The 24,198-nt window shown below is 41.3% G+C and overlaps 1 protein-coding gene across 2 annotated transcripts in view; it reads left to right on the top strand.

Moving 5' to 3' along the window:
- ATAD5 (ATPase family AAA domain containing 5) overlaps positions 1 to 24,198 on the top strand; it is a 260,968-nt gene that overhangs the window by 119,651 nt on the left and 117,119 nt on the right. The window contains exons 15-16 of one of the 2 annotated variants that reach the window (XM_069199991.1): positions 6,742 to 6,915; positions 8,935 to 9,062. In XM_069199991.1, coding sequence (XP_069056092.1) covers positions 6,742 to 6,915; positions 8,935 to 9,062 — 302 coding nt within the window. The remainder of the gene's footprint in view (positions 1 to 6,741; positions 6,916 to 8,934; positions 9,063 to 24,198) is intronic. The other variant, XM_069199992.1, reaches the window with a different exon arrangement.

The raw sequence follows: 24,198 nt of genomic DNA, 5'->3' as shown, positions 1-24,198 counted from the left end.
TTAAAAAAAAAAAAAAAAAAAAAAAAAAGACTAATATTATTTAGGCTGGACCGCCGGGGGAAGAGGGTTCTCTGGGCCCAGATTTGCCCAGTGAGGAGGGACCGTGCATGGTTGGGTTGTTATAGGGGTTGGCCCCAGAGACTGCAGCCAACTGCTGCCGTGCGCAGTGGTAGTTGAATTAGCATATAGTAATGAAAATGACTAAGTTTAAAAAAATAAAAAAAATAAAAAAACACCTAGAAATTCACTGAAAAAGCCAAAGGTTACAGGGACATTATAGTCTGAATTTACTCGTACAAAAGCATAGAAATTCAGCAGTTATAGTTGGTAATTTGAAGTGACTATAACTTGCATCCTCGCCATGCACTGCTAATTACCCTAGATATTACAGCATTCATGAGAACTTCTATAGCACCCTTAAATATTATAAAAGAAACATTGTGTATATTTGTGCATCTCTTCGTACAATCATCACTTCAAACAATGGAAGTATAACTTTACCCCTGATGTCATTCAGCCGATTTAGAAGCTGGTTAAAGTAAGGAATTTTTCCGACCGACTTTTGACATTAACCATGTTTTTCCCTCCTTAACTTTGTCAATCTTGGATGTTCTCCAGTTTAAAAAAAAAAAAAGTATTTTCAATAAAACAAAGCTCCGTATCACAAACAAGCACTGGCTAAGACAATAAGTCTGATGTTGAATGGCAACCTTTTGCCTTTGTCAGTGCATGTTTTGTCAAAAAAAAAGTGAAAGCAAAAAAATTACTACATTGTGTGTGGATGTGCTGTATGTGAAAGGGCAGAATACCATTGTTCACAGGGAAGTTAGTCACTGGCGTAAATGGTTTGCCCCATGCCACAGGGGGGCAGAAGAAAACTGTAAATAACATGATTACAGACCAATAGAAGTAGAAAGCTGGCAGATAACTCTGTACGTAATATATTATACATGTAATGTTAGTAAAACCAAAAGGTGCTGGCTAATACCAGACAAAACAAAGCAGTATTAGCAAATTGATTCCTTTCCTTTGCCCAAAATTTGTGAGTTTGGAGCGCTCTCTAGTAAAGATGCTGAGAAATTTCTGAATTCCTGTTGATTCAGATCTTGCCCAGGGCTCCAAAATTGCGAATACTCATTTTAGGGATCTTAAACTATTAAAACATATGTTTTAATAGTTTTATATATTAAAATAAAATATATTTAATACATTCAAATATTTTATATATCCAGTATTGAATCTTTCATAGATTCCCACATGCTTGAATCATTCCCCATTGTCGACATGGGAGTCCCAAAGTACCATAACATAGCATTATGTATCATTACCATAGGCCTTAATGGCAATGAACAGTCTCTTTAACATATCCATGTCCTTCAACCAAACTTGAGTATGACCATTCAGATGACGGCATCCTCTAGAACACTCCCCAGGGTGGCAGTTTCCCTCAGATTTTCTGCGGCAAGTCGTGTGAAGGGAGTCTCCCTGAGCTCTGCTCAGTTTTTTCCACTTCTTGGGCTCAGTATATCTCCAACATGTCTGACACCTCTAAAAACCGTTTGTCCAGAGCCTGCAAGTCCTGTGGCAGAAAACGTCTACATGTTGATGACCCACATAAAGAATGTCTTTACTGTCCCTACCCAAGTCACCAAATGAAGGTTTGCAAAAATTTGTAGAACTTTTCCTACGAAAACACTGCAGGTCAGGTAAGGTAGGCTGCTTCTGTGGCTACATAAGTGTAAGGGTCAAAAGGCAACCACCTCGGTTTAAGATAGCAACACTTCAGAAAGGGCAAGGTTCTCTGAAAGGCCATCTGAGGAAGGTAACAAAAAGGCCTTCAAATCACATCATGAAGACCCTTTAAAAACGAGATGAAACATCATATCTCCTCCGAGAAAGCCTCCTCTCAGCCTGCTACTCTGTCTCAAAAAATTGGAGAAACTTCCATCTCCATAACTGTTTAAAATAAACAAAAAAAAACATTCTCAAGAAGATCACTGTTGACTGCACACTCGCCAACGATGATGGTTATTACTTACTCATTGAGGCCATTGTCGGCAGGAACTTCAGTGACAACACCCCCATTCAGCTGACGAGGATTTATCCACAGTCGACTGCACCTCCAACGAAGGCACCACCCAAGAAGACACCACCGACTACTACGGCAACACCAAAACCATCAACGGCAACACCAAAACCATCAACGGCAACATGACCCACGCTGCTTGACATACCATCGGCTACAACATCGTTGACGAAACCCGTCGACGGGCCAGTCAGCGGTGATATTGAAAGGCTAAGGATAACGTAGGATGCCAAAGAAAGGACACAAGTCCTAGATAATGACTTTACCTAAGTTCTGGTATCCACTTCCAATCTAGGAGGAAGGATTTCCAATTACATTTGATGTTGGCAATACATCACTTTGGACCAATAGGTCCTGACTCGTCCAGTTTGGTCACACCCTAAAGTTTGTACAAAGTCCACTATCAAGACCTCATCCGCTTAATCAAAACAATCTGCATCTTGTAATCTGCATGTAACACTTCAAAGGGAGAGAACAAGATGCCGAGATAATTGCCAAGATAATTCTTGTGTATCTACCATCTTGGTGATAAAGAGCCATGCTTTTATCCTGCCAGACACCTGTCACTGAGTTTCATTTAACACTAGGGATGCACTTGAAAGGAAGAAACCAGGATACAAAGACAATGCTTGTGGATCCACTCTCTGGTTTCTGAAGAATTCATCTTTCTCCTATCAGGTGTCTGTCCCTGGGTTTGTAGTGGGAGCAATGGTTGCCTTTAACTGGATTTTAGTGTTGGATGTAGGAGGACACTAGCTTACCATAATACACCCCCCCACACCCAACCCCATCCCTCGAAGTCCATGTTTTGCTATCTTGAAAATGCTCAAATTTGGTAGGTTTGGCCCTTTTAACTTATACCCCATTGGCTAGGGTGTGTCCAGGGGTCATTCCCATCAACAAGTTAGTGGTAGGCATACATTTGACACCTTGAGGCACTCACTTCAGAATACTTTCTGGACCTGAGGAAAATCAGAAGAGGACTGAATCTGCTGTCTGCAATTCAAGATGAGCCCTACAGGACTGGTCCTGCTGTCTTGTACCCAGGACAAATTGGTGGACTCCAACTGTTAAGTCTGACCTGTTCAAGCTACAGGATACAATAAGCTAGAAGAGACCTTTGCTGCAACTGTCCAGCTGACAAGTGGCATCTGCCCAGTTGACCAGTGGCATCTGTTGGGCTCTGCTTAACACCCTGTGGTGTCTGCATGCCTTTCCTGAAGTCCCGGAGAGCTTTAAAAGTGTACTCATGTTCTGGATTGGGGCCTAAAGGTCTAAATCGGAAGGCAAATCTCCAACCCATGCTTCATCTTGATCAGCATCAAATTGCAACCAGACTCCCATCTACCACAACTGTCATTGGCGCTTTGTGCTGCTTGCCATTGTTTCCACTTAACAATTAACAAATTAATATATGTGGTTTCCCTTGTTGGTTTTTATAATTTCTGTGTCTTTTTGTTTTCTGATTCAAATTTAGCACAAACTGAAGTTAAGTTTCCTTCAACCAAGGTTAAAAGCAAGATCTCAGGTTTCAGGTGATGAGACAGATTAGCTGTCTGGATGATAAAAAAAAAAAATAATAATGTTGGACATATGTTCCCAAAGAACCTCATCAAACCACTGCAACTTTAAATAAGACACCTTTTGTCTAACAAACAGTCCTCATTAGGCCAGAGTGCCCTTTTCTTTCAGCCGTGCAATTGGCACTCTTCAAGATGTAAAGAAAGCCAGTGAGCTAGAACTTGTCACCAATTTTAGTGACAGCTAGCAAATGATAGCAGAGCCTGTAGTAAGGTCCTGCCCTAGGATTCAAGTTTGGCTTCGATAAAAGGGTTTTGACCCCTTTCATCTATCCATTAGGGACAGTGCCAGATAAAATAGATTATAAGAAGAAAGGTAAAAGCAAGTGTAGCGACTGCAGATAAAGATTTTACAGTTCTGACTGGATATACTTAACCTGGGAGTCTGACTCCGAGGAGGTAACCAAGAAAGAAACATTCTTTTCTTTCTTAATCATTGGTAGAACTGTATGGCAAAAAAAGGATGAAGTCTTGTAATCATGCTGCATGGGACAGGCTGAAATCGGAAGCTGGGCAATATATTAATGACTGTCGAGCTCATGGAAAGTTGGAAGACCAAGTTGTGTCAAAAAATTGGAAGGGGGAACAGTCATTTTAATATGGGCAGATTGGTGGGATTGAAGACTGTCAAGAAAATAGCTTTGAGGTGTTGGAGGCCTAAGAAATAGAAAAAACACACACTTTCCCACTCACACAATAAAAAGTGGATGGGTTGCAGTGATTTCTCTTTCCTGACCTCAAGCTGATAAGCCTATACTACCACCAGTCTGTCAAGCTTTCTAAAGAACAATGCTTTGCTGTTTGTGTCAGTTGTGGTGTTTATATACCACATGCTAGCAGTTACAAGGCACCAGTAGCAAAAACAAATGTGAAAAGTAAGGGAATTATTTAGATTTTGGCCGAGCAGGAGCACCATCAAAACTCCCCTTGTGCTTCGCCTAGCCAAACTCTCATTCCCCTGCTCTATTTAGAGCTAGTGAATAGGCAGTGTTTACTCCGGTGATGCCTCCACTCACTGGGGGTGTAAACCTCTGAGCTTGTGTCCCATCTGCAAAGAGGCTGCCAAGTCACAGTGATGTCGTCCCACCCTTAGAAAATGGAAAATGCAGAACAGTCTCCACACTTGAGGAGAGAGCTCCCTGCACGTCAGACCAGCTGTGTCATTTATTCACAACTCCTGTTTTGGGAGTTTCTTTTCTCAGTACAAATAAATATGCAGAGTAGATCCTTATATAAATGGTGCCTGCTCATCAACCCTGCAGTGCTTTGAATGGGGGTGCTGCTGTCACGCTGCTCACACAACACAGCAATCCCGACCAGGCCAAGAGGAGTCTCTAAATAGGTTGGATGATCCTCTTCCTGAGTAGGGGAGGCCATGGGCCTATCTTTCCAGGTGGTTTGCTGACTGTCCAACAGGCTCTAAATGTTCCCCTAAGCAAGGTCTACAGGGTTATAGTAGAAAGGGCATTTAACAAGTGGCTCTGGTAGTGTTTGTGTATAATCCGTATTTATGCAAGATCTTGATAATATATTTAGCTGTCGTCTATGATGTTAGCATAGTGCAGGAGCAAAGACCGCTCTAGTGACTGCAGGACTATGGCTAGAATAGATAGATTCTGTCACTCTCAGCCACTGTCACACCCCACTACCTACTACCCTAGGAAAGGGGATTTCCCGTCCTGTGAAACCAAGGGAGAGGCAGTCAGAAAAAGAAAAAACAAGTTTTCTCGGCCGGGTAACCGCTCCTTTATGACAATTTCAATTTGTGCAATTGGTTGATCAGCAAATTTAAATTCTGAAACCAGCGTATCACTTTAATTAATGGAGTCATTTGAAGCTTCATGGTGACAAAGATGTATTCTTTTTGAGAGGTGATCTTAAGAGTGTTATCAGTTGAGTTCTGTAGTGCATCGTCCTAATGAAGAAAATCTTCACACGGTATAGTCTCAATGTGTACAACTAGAAATATGTATTTTGAACACTTGTTTTATCTTAAATGTTTATGCCCTCATATCACGGTGCACAGTACTGAGATGGATTTACCATTGGTAAAGTTGCATACATATTTCTGTTAACATGCAGGAAAATCGACCCAGTGCCATGCATTTATAAGTAAAACTCCATTTAGTGAGGAAACCAGTTTTTTCCCTGGTCAGTAATAACATGTGTAATTGCCAGTTCTGCAGAGTTTACAGCATACTTTTAACACCTGCAGGGCCACTGTGTGAGGTGAAGGGTGGCTGGGGAGGTTGACAAAGTGGGGAAGGTACAGTTATTTATAGATGCTGAGGCCTCATGTGAGTGATTGTTTTCTTGTCTTTTTTTTTTTTTGGTGCTTAATTACCACACTGTAAAGTCTTCTCCCACACCCAGAAAAATCTGGTGTTGGGAAAAACTAACCCACTTCAAATCATTTAAAGCTGAGTTCCTTGAGATAATTCTGCACTGTCTGACTTGTAATAAGGACCTACTGCTGTACATTTTGCAGCAGCCTGTCTTATATTGTGCATACCACAATTTTAAGATAATGACATGCATTTACACTTTGCCTTTAGACGCAGTCTGGAACCTTGTAGCACTGTAAAAGCCCATGTCACGATTCCTCAATGCAACAGCCAGGATTCAGTTTTGTGACCAACTGGTTACACACAGAAATCTGCAGTGATCGCTTTAACCAACTGAGCTTTCATAACATAATAGTGCATTTCCAATCATTACTTTAACTTATATTTAGGATGAGGAGTGGAGGCTGAAAGCCCTGTTAGCCCAATAGACATTGAACGTCTGAACTCATTAAAACACGGCCTTCCCAGAGGCTGCTAGCTACACCACTTAAGGGATTTAAGAGCTCATGGTTTGTTAGCAAAAGTAGATTGTGTGGACAATTAATATAATTCACATTTAACTGTAGTTCAGTTAATATGGCTATTTAAAAAGCTCAGTTGTACATCTTTTCTCACTAAGAGTACAATAATTCAACAGTTAAAGAGTTACACTTTTCAACATAAAAATGTAACACTGTACAATAGAGTTTTCCCAGTGCACCACTTTAGAATGTGTTCATTCTTTTTACAGGAAAATTAAACTCTCCAAGTAAAGTTATTGTGTCTCCGAGGAAACCTCCACTTTCACTACGAGGAGCAGGGATGAAAAGTAACTTGCCACCCAAATCACTGGCACAGTTTTTCAAAAAGTCTTCCAAACAAACAAATGTAGAGGAAAAAACAAAGCTGCCAGTAAAGATTAAAGGTACGACCAGTGAGATTTTATTTCTTAGACTGTGGCATTATATGAAGTAATAACTATAGCTGGATCAATCTTTGCTTCTGCTATCCTGCAAAATACCTTGTTAGCTCTGCAGATCACTGTAGTGTTCACCGATTACTGGGCAAATGCCAGAAATGTAATTGTATTTAGATAGTGCTTACTACCTCTGACTAGGTGTTGAAGCGCTTTTCAACGACTAGCACACTACTCTGGAACCCAAAAAGGATTAGTGGTGGATTAGTACAGGGAAGAACACGTTTTTAATTTGAGCGGTGGACAAGTGAGTCATTTAGTTTGATTGAAAAGGATTATGGAGACATAGAGGAGGGAAGAGTCTAGAAAGGATTAGAGAGATCATAGCAGTAAAATGAAGTTTGGGATGAGGCAAAGGAGGTACACTTGAGGGAAGAAACCAAAATGGGATACTTTGGAGATTAGAGTAGTAAAATACAGTTTGGGGTGATCTGAGGAAGCAGTGGTCTAGAAGGGGTTATTTTGGAGATCATAGTAGTAGAATGAGGTTTGGAGTGAGTCAGAGTGGAGCTACAGGATATATTGAGAGAGGTTTAGGATGAGACATAGGGCCTCATTCAGAGTTTGGTGGAGGGGATTACTCCATCACAAATGTGACGGATGTCCTAGCCGCCGTATTACAAGTTATATAGGATATAATGGAACTTGTAATACAGCAGATGGGATATCAGTCACGTTTGTGATGGAGTAATCACCTCCGCCCAGCTTGTAAAAAGGCCCTTAGAGTAGTGCATTGTTTTATGTTTTTTTTTTTCTCCTCTTATAGTAGGGGTAAAGTGATATAAAGATGCATAGCTACATAGAAAGGGTATACATGTATAAGAAAAATAATAGTTATTAAGTTATATAAAGTCCCACATGTGTGGATAGATAGTTAGAAACTAAGACTTTCAAGTGTTTGAGTACATGAATCTAATTTATTTGTCTTTTTAGAAGTATTTTTGTTTGTTATAGTTTCCTCTGTTTTTCAATAGTGAAGCACTTGTAGATACACTTGTTATGATCATATTTACATATTGTTATAGATAAAATAAAACAGGGACCCATAAGTATCTAAACAAATAACTTGTATGGAAGCTATGGAGTGACCTATACACGTGTTAAGCATAAAATAATTCACATATATATGTATTAAACAAACCTAAAGAATATCTATATAATTTTAAACCATAGGTAGTATTTATATTTGTACAAAGGAATACACATATCTAAATACACACTTATAATTACATTTTTAATGTTTAAACACACACGGATAAGTTGTCCATTTGTGTTTGAGTATGGTAGTTATGCAGGAAAAAGCCAACTTTTCAGTAGTCTTTGAAAGATAAGATAGTTGCCCATGGATCTTATGTTTGGTGATGATTAATTCTATAGTTTGACTGCTTTAACAGAAAAAGATGTACCACCCATGTTTCTTTCTTGTATGCTAGGGCTTTGATAGGAGGTTCCTTTGTTGAATGTACTTGGTGAAATCAGATTTCACCAGATACATTGGTGAAAGCGGGTCCTGTTCCATGTATTGCTTTGTGGGTGCTACAAAGCAGCTTGAAAGTGGATCTTCCGGTAGCAGGTAACTAATGCAGGTCCTTCAGGGCAGAGAAGATGTGTGTGAGTAGCTTTACATGTATGAGTAGTCAGGCAGCAGATTTCTGAATTTGTTGTCTTGTGAAATCTGATTACATTTGGAAGTTTAGAAGGTGCAGTTCTACCTCATAGTGCTGACCAATGTAACATGCGAATATGGGCCAGAAGTCCTGACTGAATGAGGACTCAGAACGTTTAGTCCAGAAATAGTCAAATAGCATTGCCTCAAATGTTTTGCTAACTAACGTCTTTTGATTCTGACTCATGCAGACAGTAATTGCCAGTAAAAATCAATTTTTCAAGTATTTTATGATTTCGTACTGGAGGTTTTGGTTACAAAAACATAACTTTTTTTTTTTTCCCCTTTCCCCATCTTTGTAGGTAGCTGTGACTCGTCTAAATTGAAAGACGCACAAAGCACAGGAAAAGGAGTAACCAAAACAGTGGATAAAGAAGTATTAGATGAATCCAATAGAAAAAGTGCTACCTCCCTTATCCTCTTCGAAGAGGTAATCATGACTTTTAAAAGCTGGTGACTTGTTATTAGGATCAGGTTTTCACTAGAGCAGTTAAGGGGTGTGGTCTTTTAAGAACGTTTACAACATGTGACTGTTTCTCTTAAACAGGATTCTCTCTGCTGGTTATAAACTGTAGTCTTTCTCAGCGCATTTTTTAAGCATGTATGTTTTCAGTTTTGACAAAAGGTTCGGGAAGAATACATGCCTGAAGAAACCAACTTTTTATTTTTTTTAAATAATCCATATAGATCATGACAACAATTTGACTGAAAACACCATAGACAAAAAAAGTTTTTTGTTTGTTTTTCCTTAAAAAAAATAAAGCTTGAAATGCTGCTTCCCTTTTCATAGGGAGTTTTCTCAGGAGTGACAACTGCCACTGCCAGCATCTTGCTGCATCCTACCATACACAGCAGGGAGTCCTGTTTGTTGTTGCTTCACTGGAAAGGATCTGGAGTGCTGCTGGCCTTCATTAAGTTTAACTCAGTTTTCAGTGGGAGCTTTTTGCTCAAAATCTTCACAAAAAGTACCTTATTTCAAACATTTTATATTCTTAGCACTTGTTTGTTTGCTGAGTAGTGCGTCTCTGTCTCCCCCAATTTGAATGTTTAATTTTTAGACCCTGTCTGGTGGGGAGATGCATCTGTCTGCTGTTTTGACTTCAAGAAAGTCGTTGGTTGGTGTCACATTCAGAAGATCTATAAGATTCTGGCGACATATCATGACCACCGCCGCGCTGTCTAGCAGATTCACTGCCAACGTCCTGTTCATCAACATTGTTCTCAATGTGAGCGGTATCCTTAATTGATATCGCTGGCACCATCTTTTTAAAATTAGGGCTTTTGCTGAGGAGCTCTTTTCTCCTTTTTAATGTAGGTTTCTGAAGAGCGTTATGGATCCTTTTTCAGCTTCACGTAGTCGCTTTGGTGTCCACTCCACTCTGTCACTCCGTTTATCTGGTGTGTCCTGGAAGAAACGAGATGAGTGTCAGTATATTGGTATCTCTCAGGAGTTTTTATAGTCTCTCTATTTCTGAGATTGTCTTTTTCTGAGGTCTCTGGTTGCGGAAATTCTTGTTCATCCCAGCATTTTATAGAGCCCTCTTGTGCTTGCTTAGTACTTTCCTTAGTGAAAGTACTCTGTATTTGAATTATCGTTGGTCTGGCCCGCAGACTATCCCAGCCTATGCTGGTATAGGTTTTGGAAATAATCTGTCAGATTGCGCTCCTTGTTGTGCTGAGGAACCTCCCGGAGCTGCTATTATTGAAGACACTGTGGTAAAGTTGTGCATCAGTTTCATCCCCAAATCCAGAGCTGCTCCGTGTTAGTTTTGAATTTGTTTTAACCCTACCAGTAAGTTTGCAAGTGTCTGGGTACCATGCGTGGTGGCATATATTGCGAAGAAGACTGTGGTCCAAGTCGCACAATCTTCTATTGAGGGAACCATTCCAAATGGCAAGCACATTGTGAGTTCTATGTTTATCTTGGGTGTCTCGTATGGGGAAATACTGCTTTGTTTTTTGTGCCACCCAGAACGGAATCTTCTCCCCCTCAGTGGGTGTTTTCACCATTATAAAGTGAACTGTTTGTGGATTTATTGCTGTAACAGCCAATTGGTTAATAGCTGGAGCAGCCCTTGCTGGGGCAGTATTAAGAACCACATTACAAATTGTATTAAGTATCTATGTATTGCTGCTAGCTCATTGTATAATGTGCGTACATCAGCTATTTACATAGCCTGCACATTGGGATGTGGTGTGTAAGTGGCAAATGTAGGCCATGTAGGTTCATCATTAATTAAGGGACCTAATCTAACAGGTTCTATTACATGTGGATGGGTGCCATGAAACCATTATTGTGCTCTTGATAATTTAGAGGTATTTCTAAATATTGATATGCTCTGTACTGTTGGGGTACGTTTACTGTGGAATGTGTTGGAGTCTGCATTTACTTCAGGAAAGGTGACTCAAGAATAAAATATTTCTGTTCTGTATGCGTCGTGAGCTTGCGGCAAACAAACTAACTAGTTGTCTAGTTTTCTCCGATATTTACTGGTTGTGCCATATCAAACAATAGGTATCAGAGAATGGAACATCAACCGGGGAAATCCTTTTTAAGGTTCAAGCTTGGACAACCTACAGTCTAGGTAGCTACTCCCTATTCAGCTGAGGAGGATTTTCCGTAAGACCACGGATGTCTCCGTACAGTGGTAGCTAGGGTGTGTGAAACAGATAATCAGGAGGCCTGTATGATTAGTGCCTAACCACCATGTCTTAGGATTCTAGTTGTTAGAACGGGATTGCTGTATTCAGGGCTGAAGTACCACTGCTTGTGGGTGACAGTCATTCCTACACCAGTTGGTGGCTGCTGGCCCAACCCTACCTACCTACCTACCTCCTTGCTAGCAGCGCCTCACTCAACCCAGGAATTGAAGGGGATTTGTGGCAGCCTATCTCATGGCACTCTAGTGACCTCCCAGGGAAGTTGTGATGAACAGATCTCATCCCTTTCTCTTGTTAGCAAACGTTCTCATACACAAATACAGGCAATAAGGAGATGCAGGGTGGTTTCAGTATATTTATTGAAAAGACTCCAATCTGCGATAAAATTTATGAGCTGCAATTATTAGAACAATGAGGCATAACAACATTCGGATTGTGACCGTTAGTGAGAAAAAGATGAACAATCCCAACATATTGCAGTGAACATGTATTTAGAATTCCTACATAGCATTTAGCTTCTAGCAAGAGCACAGTGGTGATAGCCCAATATGTCCATACTCAATCCGTGAGAAGAGCCCCACCCCCATTCCCTTAGACTGATGGTCTGCCCTTTGTCTCCTTAGCTAGTTTGCAGAGAAAAGGCTGTTGTCTTGCTGAAAATGGCATGCAGTATAGATTGAAGTCCTGGTTGGAAGGACCCCTTTAAACCTCATTTTGGTCTACATTGTGTTTTATAGAAAAGCATATTTTTGTTCGGCGAAATAGGTCTGACTTGGGCATGTGCCTAAGTGTTAGACTGTGTGGTGGCAATGCCACACATTATCCTGTGTTGGCCTCGTACTATTCCTCGTCAACTTTGGGTCAGGAACATGATGAGAAATCTCGTGCATAACAATAATATCCCTCTCACAGAATAGCAGCTGCTTAGGTAAAATAAAATATCCCCACTGAAAAGCAAGCTATTCTAAAACGAACATATGAGAATAGAACATATTATGTAGGTAAAAGGGCACAGGTCTAAGCTGAAAAATATATGCCAGAGCAAGGTACTAAAATTAACCTACAGCAAAACATAATGGAAAACAATCAGATCAGATCAGATTTGTACATTAATTGTATTTGTGACTAACATATATGATGTACGGTTTGACATGACACAAACGTAATCCTTGTCCAGAAACAAGGTTGACTCTTTTCATGCTTAATTTAGCAGCCTCTTCAGGTCGAAAGAAAGACCAGAAATCTCAGATCTATAAATCACAATAGGCAATATAATCCCTACTTAAAACAATTATGTATGTGTAACCACTACACCACTGAAGGAAGTGCTTGAGCCACCCAAACTGAATAAAATAATGCATGCAAGGCCCTTTCAGGGTTAGAGTGACCCATCAATTATGCAAAAAACAAGAGAGAACTCTGGGAAGTTCCCAAATTTAGGTGGAGAGCAGCTCTAGTAAGGAGCACCCTGCAACACCAGCGACCCTCTAGATTTACTCATTCCAGGTTGGCTTGGATGGTATTTGACCAGTCCAAAGCTGTAATACTGTGCCTGGAGTGGTAAATGGCTTTTGTCATTTTACTCCTCGGCGAGGATGACACTGTGTCAATCCTATGCTTAAAGACTTTGCTGTATAAATCGCAAAAGACTTTGTCACTATCTAGCTCAGCGAGGATAGCACTGTGCTGATCCAATGCTTAAAAACTCTGCTAGATAAGCAGACATTTGAGGCGAGCAAATCCAACCTGTGTGTCAAAAAGAGACCTTGATACGGTAGCGGTCAAAAGATGTTTGAAATTCTACCTTGAGAGAAGTAAACCATTTAGAAAATCTGACCAACTTCCTATAGCATTCGTCATCCAAGGAACGGATAGGCACTATAAAGATGTAGTATAACCCGTTGGGTTCCAGCAGCTATAGTTTTGGTCATGTAAAAGCTGGACATCCCTTGAGTTGAAAAGTGGGAGTGTATTCCACTAGGAGTGTGGTGAATTCGGAAGCCAGAGTGTCTGACATGCAGGGCTGCTACATGGAGGAGTAGACATACATTCACTGGGTACTACTGCCTAAATGCCATAATGAAGAACGCAACAGCAGTTGAACAGGCAGTTATTCACAGATATACGTTTCCAACGACCGCGTTGCAAAATATCGTATTTAGTTTGATACAGCTCGCTATTTGGATTCAAGCATGTGAATATACAATTCAGTACTGGAGGAAAACCAAGTTACCTGTTCCCCGTAGTTCTCCACTATTTACATATTTCATAGATTAACATGTTTACCCTTCCTCCTCCCCTTTTGAGGAGCTAACTGCTTTTGATACGTCATCTAATTTTTTCACTCATGGTAGAAATCTGAGGTATGGTGGCCCTTAAGGGAAGGAGTGGATCAGCAGCTGCTTCCTGATTGGCCCAACACTAGATGGGAGGACTTTGCTAAGCATGTGAATCTACTCCACTACGAACCGATGCTTACAGGGTAAATAACGTTTACATATTATTATTGATAACTTACCTTAATTCTTTCCTTAACAAGAACTGGTTATCCTACCAGAATTCATAGGACCAAGTACACGGTCCATTAACCTAAATATGTCTGTTCCAGAGGTAGTGGTGATCGCACCCCCCTCAATGTGTGTACCAGTGGCTGCTCTGCCCAAGAGTACCCCATTAAGTCGAAAATGGCTTGCTGTTATAGCAACTCTGCAAGCGTTAATGATGCAATAACACAATCCTCTTTCTGCTAATTTTGCAAAAAAGTTAATTATAAGAACTACGACTGTGCCCTTGAACTGATTCCTTCCCATACACCAGGAAGCATCTGTGCCGACCAGAGTTCTATTGCTCAACCATGTCTTCCTGATTAGACTTAAAACTGGTTTCCGAAAGGCCTGAGACTTCACAGGGTCTCCAATAACCTGCCTTTGCCGTCTTTTGGAAAGTTTCTTCTGTAACTAAATGAGTTGCCATGAACAGACTGGAGAATCCAAAGAAAGTTCCAGAAGAACTGGAATCCAGGTTTGCAATCTCCAAACCAGTGTTGCCACAACCATGGCTGCCTGCTGTCTCCTGACCTGCACCATGAGTCTAATAATTAATGGAGGAGACACCTATCGGAGTATGACTCCAGTCCTGTAGGAAGACATCCATTGCCTCCACCTGTGGGTCTGGTCTCCTGCTGAAGATGCAAGGCAGTTAATGATCCAGTCTCAAGGCAAAAATCTATCTGGCACATTCCCCATTTGTTCATGACCCATCTGGAACAGTTCTGGGTCCAACTTCCAAGCTCTAAAGTCTCTCAAATGTCTGGAGTTGCAGCCTGCTATAAGATTGAATTTCCCAGGTAGGTATTCTGCTTGTAATTAATATACTTTTGTTCAGGCAAAATTGCCACAAATCCTTGGCTAATTCTGCCAGGGCTTTTGATCTGAACCTCCACTATGCGCCTAGATAGTTTATGTAATGGACAGCTGATAGTCTCATGCTCCAACCTCCTGAAGATGTAGCACAAGACTTGGCCTTTTTCATGCAGCTCACTGCAAACAAACTTACCAGGAGCTGTGGGCAGTTGATGTATACATGTTTCTTGTTCTGACAATAGTCGTCCTATTGTAGTGTCCCCCGGATCCCCAGATCCTAAACTGCTTGTGCCTCCTTCTATGACCTGATCAAGAACAGAGCCAGAAGTTGCATTGCCATTCCAGGCTGCCATGTGTTCCAGCCACCACTGAATTTCTTTCTTGGTCACTTCTGTCTTGTGTATTCCCGCTTTGTAGGTCAGACCTTTTCTGAAATAAGATTCCTTGAGTCGTTGCCGGGCCTGGTAGAGAAGGGGGCCTGGGAATATTGCCTGAATGAATGATACTAAGAGACCCACTGTTCTGGCTGTCTGTCCAGTGGAAACATGCTCTCTCACCAATGTTCTCTTCAATTCCTTCCTGGTGGCAGCCAACATTTTCCATGGGAGCTTCAGCATTTGCTTGTCATAGTCTATCACAAAGTCTTGGAATGTTATTCTTTGTAAAGGTTCAAACCGTGTCTTCTTGTTGGAAATAAACGCAAGGCCTTGCAGCAGTGAGACTGTTAGTCAACTCGTTTTGTGTGTTTGTGTTCTTGCTTTTTCAGCAATATCCTCAAATAGAGAATGAGTCTGAGGACCTTGGACTTTATAGATATATAGATATATAGATATAGATATAGATATATAGATATAGATATATAGATATAGATATATAGATATAGATATATAGATATATATATATATAGATATATATATATATAGATATAACGCAAGGCCTTGCAGCAGTGAGACTGTTAGTCAACTCGTTTTGGGTGTTTGTGTTCTTGCTTTTTCAGCAATATCCTCAAATAGAGAATGAGTCTGAGGACCTTGGACTTTATATATATATATATATATATATATATATATATATATATATAATCTCAAACTTGAGAACTACTTGTATGTAGCAAAATCCGAATCGTGAGAGATATATCTTCCTGAGCATCCAGTAGTTTGCTAATAGAATTTCTGTTCTGTAGAGGGGCATTCCTTCAAGTTTAGCACAATGTGATGTGTGTTGTCCTGTTTTCCTTCCAGAAAGAGATTGTTCAGGAATCTCATTGGGTGCAGAGCAGCCTGCCTTCCTGCCCCTTTGTCTAGATTTACCTGTATGTCGTGATCTATAAGGAGCATGGCTAGCACTGAGAATAAATTAGAGTTCAGGTGCGCCAGACTGCTGGAATTAAACATGGCAACTGTAGTGAGATTTCAGAGGACGTAATGCCCAGGATCCTCTTTTGCAGCTTCTATTTTATTGGAGAAGCACTGCTGAAAGTAGTCTATTCGAGTGGCTGCACAGCATTCATAAACCTAGGCTGGTGACTGATGACATAGATGCTGGGTGGCTGTGCCAGGCCTGCTGTGTGGAGTGTGGGCCGACAGGCCTGCTGTGAAGAAGCTGATGTTTCTGTTCAGCTGCGGCGCATGACTGGAAGCATCGCTGATTGTTTTTGTCCTGTGGGCCCCCAGGTGTCTAGTGGGTCCGATTCCTGATGCGGGCAATGCCGCTTTGAGAGGGAGGACCTGAACAGTCCTAGACAGGGTAGGATACAGTCCTGTGGGAGGAACAGCAGACTTGCAGATGCCCTCCCAACATACTGAAATGCATCTGAGACATCCGGGCCTGTCCTAGTTCGCCTCTGGCTCCCATCGGGCTGTGATGGGGCAGACTGTGAAGCACCATTAATGGGAGCTTCCTGTTGCCACATAGCAGACTGAGCTTCTTTAGGTCTGCACGTGCCCTCCTCACTGACGGATTGATAGAGCAGGATAGGATTTATATCAACGAGTGAGCCTCAGCAACTTGGTAAATGCCCTGGCCCACAAGATCCATGTCACACTACTTGGGATCGGTCATTGCCGTAAGCAAGCAACCAGAACTCCAGGGCAGCGGGAAGAAGTGACTATGTAAACTGGATCCTACTTTCACTTGCCACGACTGGATCCCAATATTTTGCACTAGTCTCGCCTGTAGCCCATAGGCCCACCTAGTCAAGCCTGGACATACCTCTGTCATTCCTCACTTGTAAACTGTACCAAACCTGTATTTGAACTCCCCTCAAAATGTAGTGAGATAGGCAATAATGACAATCCAAGATGTTATTTGGATCTTGGTGCACACAGAAAATGAGTATTGAGCCCCTGGTTGGTGTGTATGGCATACAAAGTATCCCAGTAGAGGAGAATTTTGATGCAAAATCTCTAATAAAGTGATGCAGCAAAGTGTCTTCTCCATAGATGATATATTAATATATCTAGAATGGAACTTAGGAACTCAACAATTGATAATCCTATGTGGAATGTCTCTTGACATTGCTATTCGTCTCAGACAACTTCTCTCAAATGTTTGCGGAAGAGCGGGCACCTCTATGCCTTTCACGCAGACTTCCGCCAAGGGCTTTGGCTCATCACATTATTGGCCTTTTACTTAATTTCAGAGACCGAAATGCAGCACTCTAATTCTCAACGGGGCAAAATAAGCTATCCTTCAATGGCCATTTGATTTTCCCTTTTTTCCATATGTCCCCGTTGCCATCTAGGTAGACAGGCAGAAATTACCATCTATTAAGAAGCTGCAGTAGGTGGGTATTGAGTCTACTCTGTTTTACTCCACTTGTTTGAAGATGTCTCTCAAATGCTCAAGACTGCTTCCCCAGACTGCAAGTGTATTAACTGCATTCTTATGGTTGAAGGGAGGGAACTAGACCAGTGCTTCTCAAACTTTTTAGAACCACAACACACACTACTCGTGTGGTAGTACACAGTCATTTACAGACACCATATCTCTATTGAAATGGCCACTATATTTGCAGAGACATGCTGTGTTACTGATAAAACTATATTGCCTACAAATGGGTTTCAGTGAATATTTATCATTTCTGCATCACCAAGTAAAGTGTTGAATTGTTTTGATCCTATTAAAATCTTGTTTCAATCACACTTCTGAATTTTTTGAAAATGTGCTTACATTTTTGCTTTTTTAACTGCTGAATGTACAAAGTTAATTTACAAGAATTTACATTTTGTTGTGTTACAAAGACATCCTACACCCTTTCCGTTCAGTCTTGGTACCCCAGCAAGACTGTCACATAATTCACTTTAAAAAAAAAAATTCTGAGTGCAAAGTGAGAGGAGTTTGTAAACACTAATCCTGATGTTAAATATAAAGCTGCAATTTTTCAGAAAATAGCATGACATTTGACCTCTCAGTTTTTGAAGCACAGCAAATATGACAAGATAAATACAACACTTAAAGGGATATTTATTCCTTGGACTTTCACAACCCTCTAAAAATCAGCTTGGGAAACAATGATCTAGACACTGAATTTAGGAGGCTAGAGATAGGCTTATTTTTAGAAATACAGTGTGGCCTTTTGTTGGCATGAACTATAGACTAAACTTAATGAAGCCCTCCTTTTGTAGATGATTGGGTTAAGGGGTGGTACTACAACTTCCTTTGAGATAGATGAAGTTTCTAAGTGAGGCCTGGGTGTTTGTCTTTCCCCTGATAACACTCTATCAGGTACAGAAAGTTCATACCTCTTTATGCCGCGGCTGTAGATCTCTGGCTTGGAGGCAGCCCCAGTGTTCCCTGCTCTGAGAAGCATCAGCTTAGAACAAGTTTTGCAATGCAGTGGGTCTCGCGTTTGCTTGGTTTAGAGCTATTAGTGTTGTAAATTCCTAACTGGACTTTTTGCCACATAAATTGAAAATGAAAATTAAAACAGTTGACAGAAGCAAGCCAATTGAAAGTGCAACCGCCACTATGAGCGTGAATTATTGGGTCCCTGCATGAATGCCTAGAAAGTTTTGCAGCTGGGATGAAAGGCAAACCGGAGGAGGGGCTATCATGTGCTGTAACATGAGGAAGCGTGATGTAATGTGATGGCAAACAAAAATGTTTACTTAGTTAAATCGCCTGGGGGGGCGGGGAACTCAACACACAAAGGAGGGACATTTCACAAAATGCACTAATTAAAAAATTATGCATTGAAGACCAGCACAACAAAGAATGATTAGCAAGAGTGGGCATGGTTAAAAGCCCACAGAGAGATTACATCGAGCTAGAGCCCTTGCCCTCTACTTCCAGATTCTGGTGGAAAGCTGTGTGAAAACTATGGGTGATAATGAAAAACAATAGATTTTTGAAAACTAGACAAAATTCTGATTTCAGCAGGAGTTCATATGTGTAGATCACTCAAGGTTTTTCCAAGGTAAATAACTGTTGGAAAACAAAATGTTGAAAATGAGTAGGATAAATTAGGCATTTGTGACAACGCTTTCATCTGGAACTTTCTGACACAATGGCAGATTGACGAAGCAATATACCATTACGTCAGCTAGACCCTCCTGGTTGCGGGATATGTATGGTTTTTAGGTTCTCCAAGAACCCAAAGTACCCAGAGCAAACAACTGAGCTGCACCACATAAAGGCTTTTCATTGAGGACAGAGTATAGACCAATTCTTACATCGAACTCGGAGAGTGAAAAATGACTATCAGGAAAACTTGTGTGTTTCTGAAGTGGGCACAAGATATAGACTTTAGGAGCAGTGGTTATTTCTACATCTCTGAATTTGTGGGTACCCAAACTAGCTTATGATTTGGAGGATATTTTTCAAAATGTCATCTTTCTTATATACTAGCTTACATTTGAAAAACACAGATGAAGCGAAATCCAGTTGGTAAAAACAAATGTTCTACTAATATGTGCTCCTACAAGTCTCCCGATAAAAATGGTACCTCACTTATGTGGGTAGATCTAATACCCGCAACAAGAAACAGCCCAAAATGCAATGTGGACGCCTCACCTTTTTCCACCGAAAACTGACCCTCTTTTTCCATTGTGGGTAGCTGTAGATTTTGGACCCCGCCTCATCCAGCACTTAGGGAAACCTACCCAACCTGTGCATTTTTTTTGTGGCTCACCAATTTTATTTTACCCAGAATCCCTTGCACACCTTAAACTATGCCTAAAAACACATTTTTCTCAGCTTTCTATGATGGAAAGTTCAGGAATCTGCGGAGAGCCGCAAACTTCTTTCCATCCGGCATTGCCCCAAGTCTCCTTATAAAAATGGTACCTCACTTGAATGAGTAGAGCTAGTGCCTGCGACAGGAAACAGCCGAAAACGCAACATGGATGCAGCACATTTTTCCATGGACTTGACCCTCTTTTTCTGATGTGGGTAGCTCTAGATTTTGGAAACTAGCTCAGCTGGCATCTAAGGAAACCTAGCCAACTATTTGAAAACAGACACATAGGGGAATCCAGGCTGGTGACTTGGGTGGATCCTATAAGGTGTTTTACCCACAGTACCCTGCAAACCTCAAATGTTGCCTGACATTTCCCTTAAATTTCTACCACCCAGGATTTCCCCTCCTGTGCCGATAAAACTGCAGTCCTGCTCTTGTAGCTGGGCCTAGTGCTGCAACAGGAACTGATCAAACCAAGAACAATTGCTCTTTTATTGACCTCAGTTGGATCCATTCCTGTCACTGGCCTTAGGTCCAGCCACACAAGTGGAACAGATATTTTATCAGCACAGGTGGGGCAATGCTGGGTTGTAGGATTTTTTTGGAGGGCGGGGGGGGGAGATTTCTGCAGATTCTGGAACTTTCCATCACAGAAATGCAGGAAAAATGTGACTTTGGGAAAATATGGTGGTATGAAGGGCATTGTGGGTAAGAAAATTGTGTAGGGTGAAAGTGATTCATACCACCCGGGACTCAGATTTCTACTTTTCAGAAGTGTTTGGGTATGGTAGGTTTTTCCAGGTGGCAGCTTACCCGAGACCAAAAAGTGCAGCTGTTCACCATTGTAAATGGAATGATATTGAAGGTTAGCCTAGCTCTCCTAGCCCATATGTAAAATCAACCCCCAAAAGAGTCAGATGTCTTTGCAATTGGGTTGGGATGAAATGCTTTAGTCTACGGGAAGCAGAAAGATTGTTGCCCTCAGCTGGAGTAATTTTAGTTTCCTCATCTAGTGGGCTGTCTGCCCCCTCTCAGGGGACGTATTGGGGCTAATTTTCCGCAACTTTCCCAGGTGGGCAGAAAGACCTTGTCCCCATTTATGTGGGGTAGGGTGCATGGCCATGTCCATGGTAAGCACCCCCTCGCCCTCTATAAAAAAATTAAAAAAATAAAAAAAGTCTTCCCTGGTGTCTAGTGAGCTTTCTGCCCCTCTGAAGGGCAGATCTTTCGGCACTGGACTGGTTAAGAAGTGAAAGTGTTCTGAAATGGGAAATACTCAGCACTATATGTACAGAGCACAGTGATTTTTAAATGTCAGTTCAAATGGGGCGTTCTTTTTTTTTTAATTGGAGGTAAGTGACGCAGACGGATGTGTAAATGAATTAGTTTTATCATCTGTAACAAATCCACCATTGCATACAGCTGACTATCTGTAATGAGGCATTCGTATGAGACGAAGCCCTTCAAGCTGCCAGTGATTTGCTTGGTGGTCTTGAGCAGTCTTAGTTCATGCGCTGGGCTCCTAATGAGGCCATTGGAGGTGGCCAGCACATGGAGCTTTCATCAGTGCAAATTCAAATATTTCCAAACTGGAGGGGAGGAACACTTACTTGCAGACCTCAATTCAACGTGTTTGTCTAACTCAAATTTACCAAGCTATGCACTTATGGATGTAGACAAAGCGTGCATAAATGGCCGCGTTGTACTGTAGTCACCTCCTGTGACCTCAGGAGCGACTAATATCAACAGAAAGTATTGTAAATGTCATTACGTTCAGGAGATGCATTTATTGGAGGATGATGCTACACTCTACTGGTTATCTATTTAGCCTGTAATGTATTACATGTTATGTTCTGTTTCTATTTACTATATCTAGCTTCCCCTCAAGTGCACTAGTCTCTACCCCATAGTAGTTTTGCCCGAGCACTGTACATGGACATTAACTCCACTGCCAGTGGCAAGAAAAACTGATAGGTTTTGTATGGTTCATAGTCGCTCATATTTCTAAGTATTTTGGTGCACTTGGTGCTCGACCACTTGGTGATATAAACTCCAGCTTGGGTGATTCTGCAAGGTCACCCTTTTCTTTTGGTCTTCTGACCAACTTCACCATTTGGTGAAGGTTCTTTTCCAGCACACATTAGTGCTCCCCTTGGATAAACCCTCCATACTCTGTTGTACTCCTAATGAGTTATATGTAGAATTTCCTTTTATTCAGACATGATTGATTGGGATAGGTTAGAATAAGTTGTTTTGGGGCTGCACATTTGGCTTGCATCTGACACATTGATTAATTGCATGTATCATACTCTACCGTGAGGATATCACCAGCCAAACATCATGTGGGCTACTAGCTAGGAACAGCTACACTTGCTAGGCATAATGCCCAATTCCCCTCCTTTCCTCGTTACATGTAAGGGGAGTAAACTGTCCCCATAAAACCTGTCAGGTGCTAGCGAACCTTAACAGGCACAGTGTCTGGTTACCCTTACTGCAAGAGACCTATTTGCTTCTACACATTCATCATATTGTCAAGCATCCGGTTTTATTAAAAAGGCACTGCATTTCATCCGATAAACCTAGGCATCCAGGGAAGGTTTGTCATAGTGCATGGCACTCTCTGTGGCCACTATATTACTGAATACATGGAGCCCACACAAAGATGTCCAGTCTGTTTCTCAGGATTATGGATGAAAGCACTGGCCTGTGAGGCACTTCAGTGGGGTCGAGGGGGTAGGGGTCAATTTGAATGTAGTTCCTAATCCCACTGAAGATAGATTTCTAAAAGGACATAGCAGATCTGCATCTCTCCATAATATTGTTGTTGCCCACTATCTTGAAGACTTAAGGAGAATCCGACATCCAACGACATGTGTAAGCATATACCCATACTTTATTCAGAACACCTGGTCACTGCTAGAATTCTGGCTAGGTATGTCTGCCTTGAGTGCTAATTGTTGATTGTGCTTTAACAAAGACACCACCAGACCACTTCTCGGAGTTGGTGTTTTGAATTTCCAGGATGTCGTCTACCCTCCTTTTTTAGGGCGTTACGGCTAGGAGTACAGTCCAGTCCAGTCTTTAGAGACTTCCTCATTGAGGAAATAGCAGACTACTTTGATGAAAATATGAATTCTGTGGAGAGCACGAGTACAATGTGTGCACTTTTTAAGGTAACCAGGGGAGTGGGGGGGGGAAGAGGGGGTGGGGGGGGGGTCATTTCAATACAAAATGGAGTGCTTGAATTACTGGGAACCCAAATGAAAAAGTTAGAACAAGAGGTTGATGACCTGATGACTAAACACACAATGTCCGGTGACAATTTTATATCAGCCACTACTCAACAAAAACCATAATACAGTGATATGACAGAGATTAAACACACCTATAGGGGCTCAACAGTGTGCTCCTATAAAAGGGGGTAAAGCCCAGACACTTACTTTGGGGGAGAATTTTATGAAAAGAAATTTGCCTCGTTGCTTACTCCACATATATCCGTGCTCTTCCAGGAGACTTCTGGAAAAACACACTTTACCCCCATCCATGAGAGGAGCTTTAATTATTTCAGTCCTTAAACTGGGAAAAGCAGAGTATTTCTGCAAATCCTACAGACACTGTTGCTCATCAACGTGGATGCCGAAATCCTGGCTACAGTACTGGCTAATAGGCTGCTGCCACTGGGTACTATTTCAGGACTACTCGATCAATCGGATTTCATCCTCATGAGGTGTACATCTCATTTAAGGGCAATTTTTGCATTGCTCCATCAGATAGATGGTGAGCTAAAATCGGCAGCAGTGCTCCTAAGCACAAATTGAGTGGGAATTCCTCTAATACCTCGTGTAAGAATGGGCCTCCCACATTCCTTTATTAAACGGATTAGATTGCTCTATAATGGTCCCACAGTGATTATTCACAGCAGTGGGGTGTTTTCTGCCCTTCCATAACTCAAGGCACCAGACCTATGCCCACTGTCCCTGAACAGAACTCAAGCTGTTGCCTTAATTTCATAGTTTGCAAGATTTTGATAACTTTATAGACTGACAACATGTTTCAATACCTATTGGACTTAAATATAAGTTGGTCTAAGTCCTTTGCCTTTTCCATTACCCCCTGGCTCAAATATGTCAACTAGATTACCTACTTGAGTGGTGTAATGATTCAGCTAAATATCTTGGCCTTTGAACTAATAGAGATCCTAATGTTATCTAAGAAAACTATGGTGTGGTGCTTGGCCGTCTTGAAAATCAGTGCTTTTTGACCTTAGCTTTCTCACTCGAGGGCAGGATATTGTTGATCATAGTTTTGCCAAAGAATGATGTACCTTTTTAACAACATCCCTCTACCACAGACAAAGTAATTCT

This window comes from Pleurodeles waltl, chromosome 7 (assembly GCF_031143425.1).
Source record: "Pleurodeles waltl isolate 20211129_DDA chromosome 7, aPleWal1.hap1.20221129, whole genome shotgun sequence".
In the NCBI taxonomy this organism is placed as follows: Eukaryota; Metazoa; Chordata; class Amphibia; order Caudata; family Salamandridae; genus Pleurodeles; species Pleurodeles waltl.
This window is presented reverse-complemented; position numbering and strand designations above follow the sequence as displayed.